Source organism: Lineus longissimus, chromosome 8, assembly GCF_910592395.1.
Source record: "Lineus longissimus chromosome 8, tnLinLong1.2, whole genome shotgun sequence".
In the NCBI taxonomy this organism is placed as follows: domain Eukaryota; kingdom Metazoa; phylum Nemertea; class Pilidiophora; order Heteronemertea; family Lineidae; genus Lineus; species Lineus longissimus.
The window spans coordinates 19,202,714-19,220,027 of record NC_088315.1 but is presented as its reverse complement, the minus strand read 5'-3'; the positions used below and the strand labels follow the sequence as shown (position 1 = coordinate 19,220,027).

Here is a 17,314-nt window from a genome sequence, read left to right as displayed (position 1 = left end):
ATTCAGAACAATTATGTAATATTTCCAACACTCGGACATGTGCCAGATTGAATCTAACTGCCCTAGTTAGAAAGCCTGAATCCATTACGAAACCGCATGTTTGTCCACATTGCCTGTAATTCAGCGATGGGGAAATAGAGGGCAGCAGCAGCTGCAGTGACCTCATTATCGCGGAATGCTATTCGTTTGTACGCTGTACAAATTATTCCCGCGAAAAGACTTTAAAAATGTTCATGCCCAGCAGCCTGGTTTGTCTCAGCACCGATAGTGGCGCTCCTCGGTTCCTAAACATATATTATGCAAATTAGTTCGAAGTCTATTTTAACCAGTGCCTTACAAGTTAGTAAGGATCTAGACAACAAAGGAAAACAGTCTTGGTTTTCTTGTATAAAATTTATTTGTGGTTGTCTGAATCTGGATGCAAACAATGCTGAAAGTGTTTCAACCTCCAGTCTTGTTCATAAATTAGGTGAAGAATTTTACAGAAAGTGGAAGCTAGAAATTTGGGATGATTCTCGGAATCCAAATGCTAAAAACAAATTACGCACTTATAGGTCCTTCAAAACGCAACTCTGCTGTGAGAAATATCTGACTTCAATTTCAAGTTTTTCTTTAAGAAGATCCCTTTGTTGTTTCCGCATTAGCTGTCACGATCTAGCCATTGAAAGAGGTAGATACAAAAAACTTAAAGTTGAAGAGAGGGTGTGTTCTTGTGATGGGACTTCAATAGAAGACGAGGTTCACTTTCTAACTGCCTGCCCAAAATATGATGCTTCAAGGAACGATTTTTTCTCAGTTATCAATGAGAACAACATCAACTTTTCAGGTCTCTCACCAGGAAATAAGTTTATCTGGCTTCTTTCAAATGAGGACCCTGGAATTTGTCAGAAGCTATCATCATTTTTACAGAAATGCTTTTCTGATCGCATAAAATAAGGACCTCCTCTCTCCCACCTACTAGTATCTACTCCAGGTTTGACCCCGGTAGTAGACTTTATATTGTTACTTTTGTCATGTATCCTTTGTATGTCTTATGTACTTTCAATCAAAATCATTGTATTTCTATTGTACCATGTGTACCTTTGCCCTCCGGGCCTCTTGATTAATAAACTAATTTGAATTTGAATTTGAATTTTAGTAAACCTCCCTCATTTACTTTTTCCGGTTTTCACCAAAACGCGGGACACCGCTTTGAAAATGCCGGAAAATACGAAATGTTATAAATTACATTACAAACAAAAAAACCTCTCAAAATCAATCGAATACCCCCAATATCATTGTAAAATGATGCATACGATGTAGTTTGAAGTATGAGCACAACTTTTTTTGTTATATTGTACCCGTAGTGTTGCAAATGCTGCGATTGTAGACACTTTTCAGTGGTGCACACTGTGCACTACCAATACCATGCAATGCATGCATGAGATGATGCTATACTCTACTGGTAATGGTATTATCCAGTCGGCCTATGTCCCAGTGACTGTGCATTTCGTGACTGTGTGTAAGATTTCTACGTACACGTCACCAGGTCTTTCCGTTTGACGCCGCCCATACGACAAAGTCAAAGAAGTAAAAAAAGTTGCATTCTGGGCCAACTTAACTTTTTCAACTATTGTTCAGGCCTATTTTTAGACCAATCAAAGATGACGATGATGATGAATCGTCTAACGTATCATCTAATCTTGGAGAAGACTGTAGTGTAGTGTCTACAGCTGTATTGGCGTATATACATGTAGGCCTACGCCGCCTAGGCCTAATTTACCGGAAGTGTCTGACAACATATTATTGCCATGTCATCAAGAAGGCATTGTGTGTGTTATCACCAAATATTTCACTTGAAATGTCGCCATGATGATGTAATCCGCACAATGACAATCTACTCATTAATATGTTGCGTGAATCACTTGCTGTTTTTTTAGATGGACCTTAGTCAACTCAGTTTTGCTGATAATGGTATAGAAGAGTTGTACAGGGCGAGTCCATTTTCTCGGGTATGTATAAAATAATTTATGCGTACAGGGTGATCCCAAAAAATGATAGACCCATGAAAAACACTACCACATGTAAGCTTAGGTGTCTTTCACTCCAGGACACGGAGATGGATAGGCATGGACCCTTCCGAAAGTTGAACCCATGACCTTCTGTTTGTTATGATGCCGGCATTCACTTCATTTTAAAGATGTTCTTATTGCTTTAGGATTTCAAGTTCTTGCCAAAGTGGTAATGCCTATGATCAACCGTTAACGTTGTTCTTTCAGATTATACCTGGAGAAAATATCCGTTCAAACCGCACTTCACACTTCGTGAGTCCGCAAGTTCAAGGTCTCTTCCAAGTCCCTGGAGTAAAGTGTCCACGCTTAGCCCGGCCGAAAAAACATGGGCTGAATGAGCCAGCATCAGTCGTCAAGGCCCCCGTCAGTAGCTGGAGTCGTCGAAGTATTGAAATTGTTTCGGAGGAAGAGGAGCAAGAAAGTGTGCGATATCCGTATTCCCCTGGACGTTCTGATTGTAGTTACTTTTTCTCTCAGAAAGAGACAAATACTCTCAAAACTCTTGAAACTTTCAACAGTCCTGCTTCTCCCACTCATCCTACGGTTCCGTCGCCGAGAAAAAATCTCACTCCCGATTTTCTTGCATCAAAAAAGTTACATTCGGTTGATTGTGGGTCTCATGGACTATGCAGTTCGCCAGTAAAAACATCCATTGATTTTAATCGGGAGAATCCTCCACCACAAAGCATTGAAGATCAAGATTCTTCCAAGTTTACTGATATCTCTGCGATTACGAATATTTCTGATAGACGGGTTTCTAAACTTGATTTGTTCAGGAGCCTGCAGACAGAATCGGGTTGCAGCTCGAAAACAGAGTTGAAAACTGTTGTCGAATCGTCAGCTGTTGAAAAAGACGAGTCATCATTGTCGAGCGAGGGTTGTATTGAGTTCACGGCTCAGGCACAAAGCGTGAGTGTTCCTTCACCAGTAAATACGATTCCGAGCGTAGAATTGAGTAGTCAAGACGGTACGGTTGATACCGACACAATTATTATCGATAGTGACCAGGAGTCGGAAGTGATCCGACCGCCAGATACATATACGATGGTTTCTCGTAGACTCCGAAAGAGGAACAGTTTTGGTAATACTAATAATAAGGAAAGAACGTTGAAGCAAAGCGAACAGATAGTGAAAAAGAATACTCAGACGAAATTTAAGGCGAAGAGTCATGTGACTGAAGTGCTGGCAGCCGAGGTTGAAAATGAGGTTGTCGAAAGCGGGATTGGGAAGCAAAAAGACGATGCTGCACTGGTTACTTTGAGGAGTAAAGAACGAGATTCTGCCAGCACAGGGACGGGTACAAACGATGAGAAGGAGAGTGAAGCAGAAGGTAGGAAAATACTTTTTGAGGCCGATCAGGGGGCTCGGATATGGTGGCCTCCCCTACACAAAAAACAAAAAAAGTAAAATATGGCGAAAAAAATATAAGAGGTTTTTTTCGATAAGAGGTTTTTTTCGAATTGCAAAGTAAAGAAGGAATAAAAATATAAAAGTTAAGGAAGCAGAATGGTTTGTGGTTTACTTGCTGTTCATGATGCTATTTACATGCAGATATGCCCAAGAGAAAGACAACCAGGAGAGGTTTGAACAAGGCTGAAAAGTCCCAGAGAACGTCTGATCAGAAGAAGGAAGTCCATGCCGGTTCGCCAGTGAAGGCGACGTCCAAAAATAGTGAGAAGTTCTCCCCTGATCCGCAAACTGAGACGCCGAAAGTTCAGAAGGTATGTGTACAGTAGAACCACTCTATTATAGACACCTTCGGGACTGACAAGTGTTTGTCCTTAATAGAGAGGTGTCCTGATTGGAGAGGTCAAATTGATTGGAAACCACCAATTTTGGACTAAACCTAGTGTCCTTAATTGAGAGGTTGTCCTTAATAGAGAGATGTCCGATAAGAGAGGTTCCACTGTATTTTCAAAATTTTTCACAGATTTCTTCCTCAGCGCACGCTCTGCACTTGGAGGTGATCTTCTCCAGGGTCTATTCCTCCTCCATGGCGGGATGAGTGTTCTTGCGTGCCACTACGGTTAGGTACCGATTGGGTTTATTGACCTAATGACTCCGACTTCGGCCAGAGGTTGAGTCTGGTCTTTCGGCCAAAACGACTTGGTGAGTTGGTACGTGGCCTTGCTCGACAGCAAAAGGTGAAAATCTAAATTTGATTCATTTTCTTGCAGATGAATATGAATAAGGAGATGCGTCTCAAGGATTGGTTCCTCCAGCCGGTGAACAACGTCAAGGGAATCATAGTCGAGGGAGAGCGGGCGTAAGATATTATGACTATATATTATCTATTTTCGTGTCCCTTATAATTGCAAAAACATCCTATTCAAGTTTTACTCGCTGAATAGTGAGTTTTGAAAGGATATTTGGTGAAAATGCAATCTGACACCGATCAGCGAGTTTGGTAGCAAGAGGGTTAACAGCACCACAATTTTAGCTTAGCAAACACCTCAGAAGGAAATTTTAAAATCCACCAAAATAGAAATCGTAAAAATTTAGTTTATTTGAGGAATATGTAAAGTGCATGCTATAGTGAACTGACACAACTGTTACCATAATATGGGGTGGGAGACCGCCTAAAGCCCGTCCTTCTGGCACATTTGATCCAGTGGGACACTCAATAAGTCCTTCCTTCACATAGTTAACAGTATCATCTTTCATGATTTCCGTTTCTGAACTTTGGTCATTTGCGAGAACACTGACTAATCTTGTGCTTTTGATATTCAGCGATGTTGTGGAGGGCGGTTTGTGGCACAGTACCTGCATTGTTCATTGCATCGACTCCAGATCTGTTCAAACCGCCAGCGGCAGTGTTTACAAACTGGTGGGGAATATCTCGATAGCAGACGCCGTGGCCCAGGGATTTACCAAGAAGTTTGCCACGGCGTTTAAGAACGGCTTCCCTCACAACTGGCGGGATCTTGTAGCAGGACATTTCACGAAACCTCCCAGGTGAGTCAATTCTCTGTCTTACTTATTCAGTCCTGGCTTTGCCATCTGTGAGTTATGCATATCGTTACACTTTACAGGCAGAAGCCAGGTGAGCAATATCGCCAATAGGGGTATCTTCCATCTCTCAGTACGTCAAAACTAATCACGCTTGTACGAGGGATATATTTAGTGGCGAGTCAAAATGACCTTGTGCCCTCACTGTGCATATAAGTCACCAAAAGATGGCCAATTTAACCCCCTGCTCCTGCCTATAGTCCCCCTTTAACAGGGCTTTCAAATACATGCATTTGGGCACACCCTGTACTAATATTTATAGGAATACCGTCTTCCTTAGTTAAGTCGTTAACCCGAGGATTAATCAGTTTTATCAATCATGGACATAAATTGTTTTGCACATCATTCGGTTGAGTTGTTCAGCATCTTGATTCTTATTTGCCAAATTTACCATTTCAGGGCAAAAACAAAACCACAAAATACGACAAGTCTGTTTGGTAAGTTATTTTGGTCCAGGATAAAAAGTACATAAAGGCCAAGGGTACCTGCATTTTAGCTGTACATCATACATAACCCTGTCCCCAAACTGCATGTTGTCACCTGTAGACAACTTTGACCTCAAGCTCCTGCCTGTAACCCCTTTAAAGAGGTCAAATTACAAGAAGGGCTTATGTATTTTGATTAAGCATGAAGAAAGCTAATATCTCTTTTCTCCAGAAACCCCTGTGACGAGAATGATCGACGTGAGCATGTGTAAACGTACGAGCAGTGGACGAACGATCATCCCTTCCAAATCGATCGAGTGGTGGAAGTGCGTCCGCGTCCGCATCAATAAAGAAACGGCGGCAGTGGAGATTCGTAACGGCGTCGACAGTTTCGTTGGTGTAAGTTGAACAATCCAGACTCCAGCTCATGTGCTTCAGACCTGCTCTCTGATGAAGCGTAGAGAGGAATACTGGCCAAAGGACACCACCCTGTCTACAAAGCTCTGGGGCTCTGTGGCAAAGCCGTGGAGCTCTGTGGCAGAACTCACTAGGACAATCCAGACTCCAGCTCATGTGCTTCAGACCTGCTCTCTGATGAAGTGTAGAGAGGAATACTGGCCAGAGGACACCACCCTGTCTACAAAGCTCTGGGGCTCTGTGGCAAAGCCGTGGAGCGCTGTGGCAGAACTCACTAGGACAATCCAGACTCCAGCTCATGTGCTCCAGACCTGTCTCTGAATGAAGAGTAGAGAGGAATACTGGCCAGAGGACACCACCCTGTCCACAAAGCTCTGGGGCTCGGTGGCATAGCTCTGTGGCTCTGCCGCAAAGCTCTGGGGCTCTGTGGCATAGCTCTGTGGCTTTGCAGCAAAGCTCTGGGGCTCTGTGGCACAGCTCTGGGGCTCTGTGGCAAAGCTCTGGGGCTCTGTGGCATAGCTCTGTGGCTCTGCAACAAAGCTCTGGGGCTCTGTGGCATAGCTCTGTGGCTCTGCAACAAAGCTCTGGGGCTCTGTGGCACAGCTCTGGGGCTCTGTGGCAAAGCTCTGGGGCTCTGTGGCATAGCTCTGTGGCTCTGCAACAAAGCTCTGGGGCTCTGTGGCATAGCTCTGAGGCTCTGTGGCATAGCTCTGGGGCTCTGCAGCAAAGCTCTGGGGCTCTGTGGCAGAACCCTCTAGGACAGCCGACTTTTTTACCAAAAACTAACTGACTGTCTTGAGTTCTGAAAAATATCAAACACAAAAAAAAGACGAAGAACTAACTATGTTCTGTCCAGAAATCCTAGTCAAAATTCAATCAATCAATTTAAAGAAATATCTCATTTGATTTCAGTCATGTGAAAAGATGAAAAAGAATAATACCAAATCGAGGAAAAGCAAGCTGCAAGAGACTGATTCGCCTGATTTTGTGGCCCCGATCCAGTCTCCTGACTCCTATGCCAAGAGAAAGTCGGGGGCATCATATCAGAGAAAAGATTCGACGTTCGCTGCTATCTTGGAGGAGAAAGGTGTGGGACGGAATAAGAATAAGACCTTGAACAAAAAGATGAACCGAAAAAATGTGGAGGCATCGAAAGCCCAGAAAAGTAATTGTTACAAGCCGCGGTCGAAGAAAGCCACATCGGTTTCTTTTGATATCAATGCACCAAAGAGAGGAGGGATTGCAAAAAGGAATTCGAAAATTGTGAACAACAGGACAAGATCATGTGAGGTGGTCATCACACCGTTGGTCGAAGCAAAAAAAAGATGGACGGAGAAAGTTTCAAATTTAAAACAGACGAATTTGGATGTTTTGCAGGATTCTTTGTCTGATTTGAATGTTGTTCCGAATGAAAATGTGAAAACTCAGTCCCGTTGTCCCGGGAGAAGCCTGCGTCGCAGGCTGGTGAAGGAATCGTGTGAAACGGATGGAACTGTGTCGGAAAGTTTAAATGATAAGGCCAACAAATCACAGAAAGTTTCACGGAATCGTAAAAACAGGCCGCGGTCGTCGACGTTGAATGTCAATTTGAGGTCGAATGACGGGGAGAAGAGGGCAAGTGTTGGCGTAGGAAGGCGGTCGAGTGTTGGAGAAAAAAGTAGGTCCAGTGTCGGGGAGAAGCGGCAGTCGTGTGACCTGGTTCCTAGGAGGTCGAGTGTTGGAGAAGTGCAGCAGACAGTCTGGAGTTTGAATGAAATAGAAAAGTTCAAAATGTAAGTCATAGACTTTTTAAAAGAGTTAATGTGGATATTCCAAATGTCTGTCAGTCTCCAAGATCCAAAAACACACGCCTGCTTGATTTGATAATCTGATGCTCATTATAAAGTGGAACCTCATGCTGATAAGAACACCCCCGCTTATAAGAACACCTTCTCTAGTGAGGCCACCAGTTATGGTCTCGCATTGATCGTTTCCATTCATTTTAACCTCTTTACTCAGGACACCTCTCTATTATGGACAGCACTTGTCAGTCCTGAGGGTGTCCTTAATAGAGAGGTTCATTATGGATCGTTTGACTTTCCAGGGCGGTACGGCAGATTCCTCAGACCAGTCCGTCATTTTGGCTGAAAGTGTCCACTTTAGTCGGGAGCAAGAGTGAAGAGGAGTGTCAGGCATTCCATTACAAGAATGCACCAGAGTCGTCAGCTAAAAAGAAACCGCATGGTAAATATCCTCTCCTTCAAACAGACACCCCTGCTGGGAGGACACCCTCTCTATTAGGGAGAATTTGCTTGGTCCAAAGATGGTATTTCCGTTCAGTTTGACCTCTGTCATCGGGAAACGTCTTTTTTACGTACAGTGCCTTGACCCTTTGGAGTCCGTGGAGTTGATCAGTTGGCCTGGCCAAGGACGGAGTCAATAAACCCAATTGGCACCTAACTGTAGTGGCATGCAAAAACACTCATCCCGCCTTGGAGGAGGAATACTCCCTGGAGAAAATCACCTCCAAGTGCAGAGCGAATGCTGAAGAAGAAGAAGAAGAATATGTTCATCTTCTTGAATTTCAGTTAACTCAGCGAAGAAGGAGGAACCGCTCCAGCTCAGCGGCAGGAATGGAACGCTGAAGCGGAAGAAACAAATGAGAAACATTATGGAGAAGTTTAACGAAGATTACGATTCGGACTTCTTCGACTCTACACCGTTTAAGAAACAGAAAGTTTTGAAGGTAAGGTGCCGATGAATTTTCAAATGATGATTTATTGTGAATGGCAATGGTTTGAAATGCGTCAGGCCGACTGGTTTGAAACTGCGCCACCTGGGGCCCGACACATTAAAAATAGATCTGAAATCATTATTTTGACCTCCCTGAGTCATAAAACCATACGTTGCACCTAGATGATTCCAAAACTCTTGAGTCAATACAGCAGTAGGGATTTTTTTTTAAAAATTGGCCTGTGTGCATAAAACACTGTTAGGTCCAAAACAAAAGCTAGGAAAAACACTGTACCAGTGATCAGTCGGACCTTATGACATGGACTGACCTCAAAGTTAACCTAAAATAACCTGAACTTACAACTTTTCTTTTCTTTTCATTCTCACAGATAGCCGACATCAACGATATTGACCAGAATGGTTTCGGTTGTCCCGACACGCCATTTTCGCTTCAGACACCGGGTCTGGTGGACAACAATAAGCTACAGGCCATGCCTTTCTCCCAGAAGAAGACGCCTCATGCGAACTTGTTCAGTCCGACGGTCTTGAGGTCGCACAACAAGCAGCGGTAAATTGACAACTTTCAACTTGAACAGATGAACACTTTTTCTTGCAACGCGTAAGTCGGCCATAAAGGCCTTCTTCGTTTATTCAAAAACTTGCAAATTGTTGTCTATGTTTCAGGAGAGAAAATGACTTGTTTATCCATCGCATGTTGAAGGGGAAACGACCAGCCCGGAAACTGTTACACGCGAGGAGGGAATCTTTAGCTGCCACACCAGTAAGTACTGCTCAGTCGAATTGATTAGTCAGTCAGGAGTTGGGGGACACTTCCCTTGTTGTGAAATGAGAGTTTGGAGTACATTTGAGTTCACCAGGCATTATATTGTATGACCATTGAACAGTACACAGTGTACGGACCCGTTATATACCGGGTGTTGCATACGGACCCGTTATATACCGGGTGTTGCATACGGACCCGTTATATACCGGGTGTTGCATACGGACCCGTTATATACCGGGTGTTGCATACGGACCCGTTATATACCGGGTGTTGCATACGGACCCGTTATATACCGGGTGTTGCATACGGACCCGTTATATACCGGGTGTTGCATACGGACCCGTTATATACCGGGTGTTGCATACGGACCCGTTATATACCGGGTGTTGCATACGGACCCGTTATATACCGGGTGTTGCATACGGACCCGTTATATACCGGGTGTTGCATACGGACCCGTTATATACTGGGTGTTGCATACGGACCCGTTATATACCGGGTGTTGCATACGGACCCGTTATATACCGGGTGTTGCATACGGACCCGGGGATTTGCTAATGAACGGACCTTGACCTCTACCCTTTCAGGGTCCACCAGTGACGACCGGACCCTTGATGTCGGAGAATCAGAAATCGGTGATATTCCACGTGACGGATGCAGACGACCAGGATGACGACGAGGACCAGGATTATTATTGGTCAGACGAGGAACTGCAGTGATACACATTTAAAAGAATAATGCAGCGGTCAATGTAAATCCTGTACCCCCCCCCCCAAGGCAATCAACTCAGTCGACACGGCACTTCGCATATTCTTCACTAGAAATCAGCAGGGTTCACCACAGTTTTCGCTGGCCAATTCGATATCATGGTGGTTTAGACCCTGAGGGGGGGGGGGGGGGGGGAGATGGTTTATATTGACAGCTGCATGATACTGTAAGCCCAGTCATGTTGGTGATAGCATCTGATTTTAGTAAAAATATCAACTCAAATACAAAGCAATAAATTTTGGCACAAATGTGGCATTTGTCTGCTGTCGTGTAAAAATTGAACCAATTTGCAAGCATTTCATTTAAAGTTTACATTTGAAATCATAGTAAATAGTAAATGTACTTTTTAACCATGGTGTTCACTTGGTTTTTATGAGAAACAAAATGAATTGTTTTAAAATTATATGGTTAGTTGTAGTTTAGCTTTGTATATTAGTATTGTTACAGGGGCTGTCCACATAGTAGGCCTGCAAGGAAGGGTTGGGGGATCTTGAGAATACAGTAGAACCTCTCTATTATGGACACCGTTGGAACAACTGGAAATGAAGAACATCGAAACAGCTCCACCTGAGTGAGATGTCGTAATGGTATTCAAAATCAAAAGAATATAATCTTTTTTGTGTCACCCAGTATGACCGATCTGTTTTATTGATTATGATAATGAATTGTTTTACATTGGAGGAAGAATGATATGATTGACAGCAATTATCCGTGGTCTGCTTCGAAGTCCTCAAAAGATAATGGTGGAGATGCCGGACAGAATCTAACGTATTGGATTCCAAGATCAAATAACAACTTGTAGACATTTAATTTGATGACTATTTAATATACAATGTACTTGCTTCCTTGCCCTGGTCGACTGTATATTCGACCAGAGCCAAGGCTTTGGCCATGATTGGGTCACCTGGTTCTGTTATTGCAGAAACCGAAGTAGGGGTATAATTCTTCTCAGCCGCAATTATAGACTTGTAGAATATTTGCATGGCCAAAATCTCAAACCCTTCAAAGGAACAACTTGAGCATGAGATATGTTGGTTTTCTTACAAAAGAAGCTTCCAAGGGTTGTGACTTCTCCAACAAATATACTATAGAATAATCATTGAAGTCTAATGGCTAGAACAGGGTTTGACCATGAGCCTGCCTTAAATTCACTGGCCTTGTCCAAAACTGCCTCCCAAATCGTCATTAGAACTCAGCACTAGTGTGTTACTGCAGGTGGCGGTGCATAGTGGCAAACAGGGTCATTATCCTCATGGCCTGGTAAAAGTCACACCCAAGTTATCCCTTTAAATACATTTATATTTTGTATCAGTTTCCACAACAGCATTGTTGAAATTCATTTTCAGTATTTTGAGTCCCAAGGCGGGACAGCATCCTGCATAAGTTCCATTGTATTTGCCCACAGCGGGATGCCATCCCACCAACTATGCCCTGTACATGTGTTATCTTTACAGGTGCTGCCGCCTTTTGTTTGAAATATAAACCAATATACTCGTGTATCCTGTGGTCATCAATTTAATGATCCATCAATTTGCACCTGAAACGCATGGCTGCATCCAGGAATAAGAAGTCCAGTTGAAAATTATGGAAAGTGAATTGATATGGACCATGTATTATAATTCAACATAAAGAATACTAAAACATTTTGTCACATTTTAGATAGAGTGCAATAAAACACCTAAAACATCTGGTAGTTCCTGCTATTTTTGTGATACTGTATTTCCCTCCAGAGTCCGTTCGTTAATGTTAAGTCCGCTTAGAGAGAGCTGAACCCCTTAAATCCTGTTTGGTTTTGCGGCAAGGATCAATAAAAACAAAACTTCGAAGAAATCCGACCAGTAGTTTGCCCTCCAGAGCCCCAAACGATGCGGACATAATATTTACGAATTGTTTGCGGGCAGCTAAGTTTTGCCCGAATTGAGATCTGGCCAGGATAGCCTTGTTTCCGCCAAATCATCGGTGGTTGATCACTTGTCAATCTACACTATTTCTTCCTGCTGGCGATTCGAGGTTATATGCGGGGCGCTTTGGACTCGGCCCCAGATTCAACATTTTTGAAAAACTGCTGGACCATTATCATTCCGCTGTGACGCAGGCTTCAGAACAATGGTTTCCTTGACATTCTTGTGGTTCAGTGTTACAAACTCATTGCCTGAAAGGTCGCCTGACGTGAGGCTGGCATCACTGATCGTCTTCCCTTGTTTCGAGTTAGAGTCTTTGCTGTACCCCGTTGAACCTGTTCCAGTTCCCGAACTGCCATTCCCAGTTCCGCTGCTGGACTTGTATCTGTCCTGCCTCAAGAACTTGCATCCGCATTTCTTTGCCCACGCATTCCTTGCCTGCTTCTTCCAGAGACAGAAGAACATGAAGATGAACACGCCCTGAAGTGTGTTGCATACTATGAACAGATAACTGAACACCAATGCCGCGCCTTCGATATTCAGCAGGCCAAATGTCCATGTCAGGCCTAACAGAACTGCCACGCTGGCGGCGCCACGAAGCTGTGTGCTGGTCGATTTCTTGTCCGTCTTAGTAAGGATAGTGCCTTGTTTCTTTCCATACAGTTTCCAGACTACCATCGTAAATATCACAAAATTTACCACGAGCATGAGGCAAGCCGGTGCAACAAAAGAAGCAAATAGAGGTATTGGCCGTAACCAACACATTCCTTGTAGACCATAATTGTCTCGATTGATCCCTATTGTTATGGCAATAGGTATGAGAGGGAAGCCCCACCCAAATATGGCCAATTTCAAGATCAGTTTTGACCAATATGGCTGGAATACTTTGATGAGCGCAAGGTACATGTAGAATGCCTCCACGGTCATCCAACAGAAGCTCGCCAGGATGGTATAATGCAGGAACACCGCGATGACCTTGCAGCCCGCATCGTCAAGCATGTGGTGGGACCCGCAAATGAAGATGACATTTGTAGCGATGATAGAAAAGCAGAGATTCATCAGAATTCTTGATGGGTTGTCCCGAAGCAGTTCTTCGTGGAAGAAGAAGTGTGTGAAGACCGTTAAGAGGAGTGCAAGCAGAGATAAAATGCATCCAATGTAAGTGAGTACACTCTGAACCAGTAGCTGTGTCGCGTCAAGTCCAGCCACGTCCCCAGTGAGGTCCATGAGCAAGGCGAAGCTGGTGAGGTGATCACACTCGCATGAAGCTCCGTCACTGTGGCTGGTGACCACACGACATCCTTCACCGGACCATCCCGCGAGGTCGAAGTCCCAGAACACGCACTGAGGATTGGAATAGCCTGTCTTACTGACGTAGTCAAAGTGGAGAACGATCGGAGTGGAGAGATTTTGGATCTCCTGGTCGCCAATATTCGCGGCGACAACGCGGCTGTTCGTAGTCGCGCGAGGGGGCTTGGCGTTCTGTGTCTTGCGGTTCATAGCCCGGAAGAAAGTGTCTTTTCCATAAAGAGAGAAGCTCATTTTTTCGTTCTTGAACTTCAACGCTATATCCTGTGGAATCGTCAGAAATGTGTCTGCCTCCGATACATTGACACTCCCTCCAACCTGGATGATTACTTTATCAGTAGTGAGCGCTTCCTGCAATGCCATGTGATTGAGAACAATGGACACATCTCCACTCGATGCTTGGTTAGAATTAACCACTCCAAAGGCTAGGTTCGGTTGGACGATTGTTTGCGTCGGCAGCCCGAACAACTCTAAATATTTTGAGATTGTTTCGACTTGTTCGACCAAGCGTGTGACTGTGTTTCCTTCGATTTCTTCGGCCGCTAGCATAGTGTCAGCACTCACGTCCATCATATTCCCGACAGTTTTAGCCAGGTTAACGGCCGTCTCCTTCTGGACACCGGCGCTAGTAAACGCCGTATCAGATTTAAGCACATTGTCGATGGTGTCGGACGTCAAGGCTACGTCAACGTAAGAAAAATTCGTAACATTGGTTGAGATTTCAGCGAGCCTTGCCGTCATTGAGATGACGTTATTTTTGGTTATCGCCTCTTCCGCTAAATCTTGCAATTTAGCTGTGAGCCAATTCGTGTATCGACACTCTGATAGATCTGGTGCTTGCCAGTAAGCCTCTAAAGACTCGCGGAGGGAACATTCTCTCCTTGCTAGTAATGCCATTTTTTTCTCACCCGGCGGTTGGTACTCGCACATCACTGAAGCAATTTGGCCAGATGCTGTCTCCGGCCACGTGAAGTTTCCCTTCAGGGTTATCGTGAAGTCCTTGGGACATGTCTTCTCGATCTTAGTAAAGAAGTGATAGTTCTTGATATGGACTTGGGTCAACTGAGGACAGGAGCCGCGCTTTAAGAAACAGTAACTGCTCGAGCCAAGGAAATTCCAGAGGAAAGACCTGCAATCGGTAACCTCGTCACATTCTCGACGACATTTGTCGATGCTGCCTGGAACAAGTTTGATATATTTTCCCGGGCAATCCCCAAAGCGATGAGTATAACCGGGAATGTCAGTCACAGCTATTGTGGTGGTGGACGTAGTTGTTACTGCAGCTGGTTTAACCGTTGCAGGTACAGCAACTTGGCAATTTCCAAATTCATTCGCGCTCATCTCGTTGAGGTTTTTCCAAAGTTTATTCGCACACTTTGCTTTGGAAAGCGTTACGCTGTTCTGCGCAGCCCACTCTTTGAACTTGAACATGTCACATTCGCAATACAGCGGGTTCGCTTCGAGTTTTATTTCGTAAAGGTTCGGGTTGTTCCGGAAGGCATCTGGCGCGACAAATGTTATAATGTTACCTGTCAAGTCCAACCTCTCAAGATTGGGGAGCTTGATAAACGCACTCCTCGTAATCCTGGTCAAATCGTTGTTTTTCATTTCGAATTTCTTCAGGTTTGGCAAGTCTAAATTTGCATTGCTAAGAGTTTTGATACTGTTGTCTGACAATTTCAACGTTTCTACTTCAAGAGGGATCAGATTTGGTACCGATGTCAATTTAGGATTGGCGGGTTTGCAATCCACGGTCTTCCAGCCTTTCGAGCACTTGCATCCCAGTACGACCAGATCACATTCGTTGCTTTTTTCCTTGCTTTTGGCGTGAGCAGTAATCATCGAGGGGAAAATGATGAAAAGAGTGGCAACTACAAAGCAGAGGTATGCCGCATCCATCATTAGATATCCTTATGTGCGAAATCACAGAAAATTGTCCACACAACTTCTGAAATGACTTCACGTTAGATCACAGTTGCCCACGATATGTACTGATTGAACGTCAGGTGACAGCTGTCCACGGAACTTATGAACTGATTGAACGTTAGGTGACAGCTGTCCACAGAACTTATGAACTGATTGAACGTCAGGTGACAGCTGTCCACGGAACTTATGAACTGATTGAACGTTAGGTGAGAGCTGTCCACGGAACTTATGAACTGATTGAACTTTAGGTGAGAGCTGTCCACGGAACTTATGAACTGATTGAACGTTAGGCGAGAGCTGTCCACGGAACTTATGAACTGATTAAACGTTAGGTGACAGCTGTCCACGGAACTTATGAACTGATTGAACGTCAGGTGACAGTTGTCCAAGGAACTTATGAACTGATTAAACGTTAGACCACAGCTGTCCACGGAACTTATGAAGTGATTGAACGTTACACCACAGCTGTAAACTTATGAAACGATTGAACGTTAGATGTCAAGTGTTCAAGAAATAGCTCAACGTTTGATTTCATCAATTGACCACGGAATCATATGAAATAGCTCTACGTTTAATCAAATTGTCCACCGAATCACATGAAATAGCACAGCATATAATCACAGTTGTTGTCAACGGAATCATTTAGCTCGTCAACAGTTCACCGCAGTCGTCCACGAAATTTTATGAAAAATCTAACTTCAAGTCAAAATGTTCCGCCATGGCCGTGAAAAAAGCTGAACTTTTAACCAAAATCGTCACGAAAACTGTCTTGAAGTCAATGAATAAGCAGTGGCCTTTGAATCCAATGATATGAGAGTATAATGTTGGCAATGCAGAAGGCGGTCCTCATCATGACTTGAGTGAGAGCTTAAGCCACAATACTAGGCCTTACTGCCCTTGGTTTTGGAGAAATACTAAACTGATTAGATAATTCCACCCGCGTTTTGGCTTCCTCTGACTAATGCAATTGTCCATGAATTATCAAATCGGAAGCTTATAGTCCATATATATTATTGCTCGTCAGAGGGTTGACCACTTAAAGGCAGGATATAGACGTGTAAGAATTTGCACCACCAAATCGTGCATATATATTCAAAACACGTCACGGTGAAGAATGGAGTGCACTCTTGAGCAACATGTGACCACCTCAAGTATTGGAATGCAGGCCATAGAGTGGTTGACTCGATCGACACCAAAATCCCATTAAGTTGGCTTTTACCCAGACGTCAACATATATGTCTTGCGGGGTTCAACTTGGCAATCTTAGCCAAATTACGTAAAATAAACAGCCCGAGATTAGAATATATTCGCATGAGTAATGTCTTTCTACTTGTATGGATTGTGAACAAGATTTTGTGCTCGAGATATTTATACTTCGATAATCGGGCTATTTACTCAAACCATAGAACTTTGTTGTTAGTGCAGGCCAACAATAGTTTAAATGACAGAGTCTTTGGTTTATAATCGGTACCTTAGGTATGACACGGTCAAGTCTTGTTTAAATCTGAGTGATGATTGAATGATTAAATTACCATATTGGGTACTTTCTTAGACTTTTTGGATTCGGAACAATTCCCCTGCGATTGTCATGTTTTTAAGTGTTTAAGTTTCTTAATTTGTGGGACTGAAAGGCCGATTGCCACGTTTGTTCCGTGTGGCCCCCTTCAGAAGAAGAAGAAGAGGAGGAGGAGGAGGAGGAGGAGGAGGAGGAGAAGAAGAAGAAGAAGAAGGAGAAGAAGAAGAAGAAAAGTCATGGTCTCTCTCACTGTCTATTGTATGAGAACACTGAAATATGGGGAGCATCCACTGATGTTACACCGTCACGAATCATTCCCAAAGCTGCCTCAAAGATGTACATGTAAGCTTACATCATCCTGGTGTTTTTTAAAGTGAATTTCGCACGATAAATACAATGGCCATCGCGCGCCTCAGTCGGAATTAAAGCCATAATGTATCGAAGTCTTACGCGAGTTTTTTGAATGGAAGCCTCTTGCTGGCCCCATATTGTTCATA

General features: G+C 43.8%; 2 protein-coding genes across 2 annotated transcripts; one reads left to right on the top strand and one right to left on the bottom strand.

Annotated features, from left to right (window-relative positions):
- The first annotated feature begins 1,171 nt into the window (after positions 1-1,171).
- LOC135492297 (mis18-binding protein 1-like) lies at positions 1,172-11,741 on the top strand. The gene is made up of 14 exons (XM_064778671.1): positions 1,172-1,308; positions 1,920-1,991; positions 2,259-3,381; positions 3,603-3,772; positions 4,229-4,317; positions 4,782-5,006; positions 5,460-5,497; positions 5,718-5,884; positions 6,815-7,674; positions 7,986-8,125; positions 8,470-8,627; positions 9,004-9,182; positions 9,299-9,395; positions 9,986-11,741. Exons 2-14 carry the CDS (start codon positions 1,920-1,922, stop codon positions 10,115-10,117), a joined length of 3,450 nt encoding a protein of 1,149 aa, XP_064634741.1. The 5' UTR covers positions 1,172-1,308; the 3' UTR covers positions 10,118-11,741.
- Positions 11,742-11,927: 186 nt separating this feature from the next.
- Positions 11,928-16,463, bottom strand: LOC135492298 (adhesion G-protein coupled receptor G6-like). The gene has a single exon (XM_064778672.1). The coding sequence runs from the start codon at positions 15,272-15,274 to the stop codon at positions 12,212-12,214; it is 3,063 nt and encodes a 1,020-aa protein (XP_064634742.1). The 5' UTR covers positions 15,275-16,463; the 3' UTR covers positions 11,928-12,211.
- Positions 16,464-17,314: the final 851 nt, after the last annotated feature.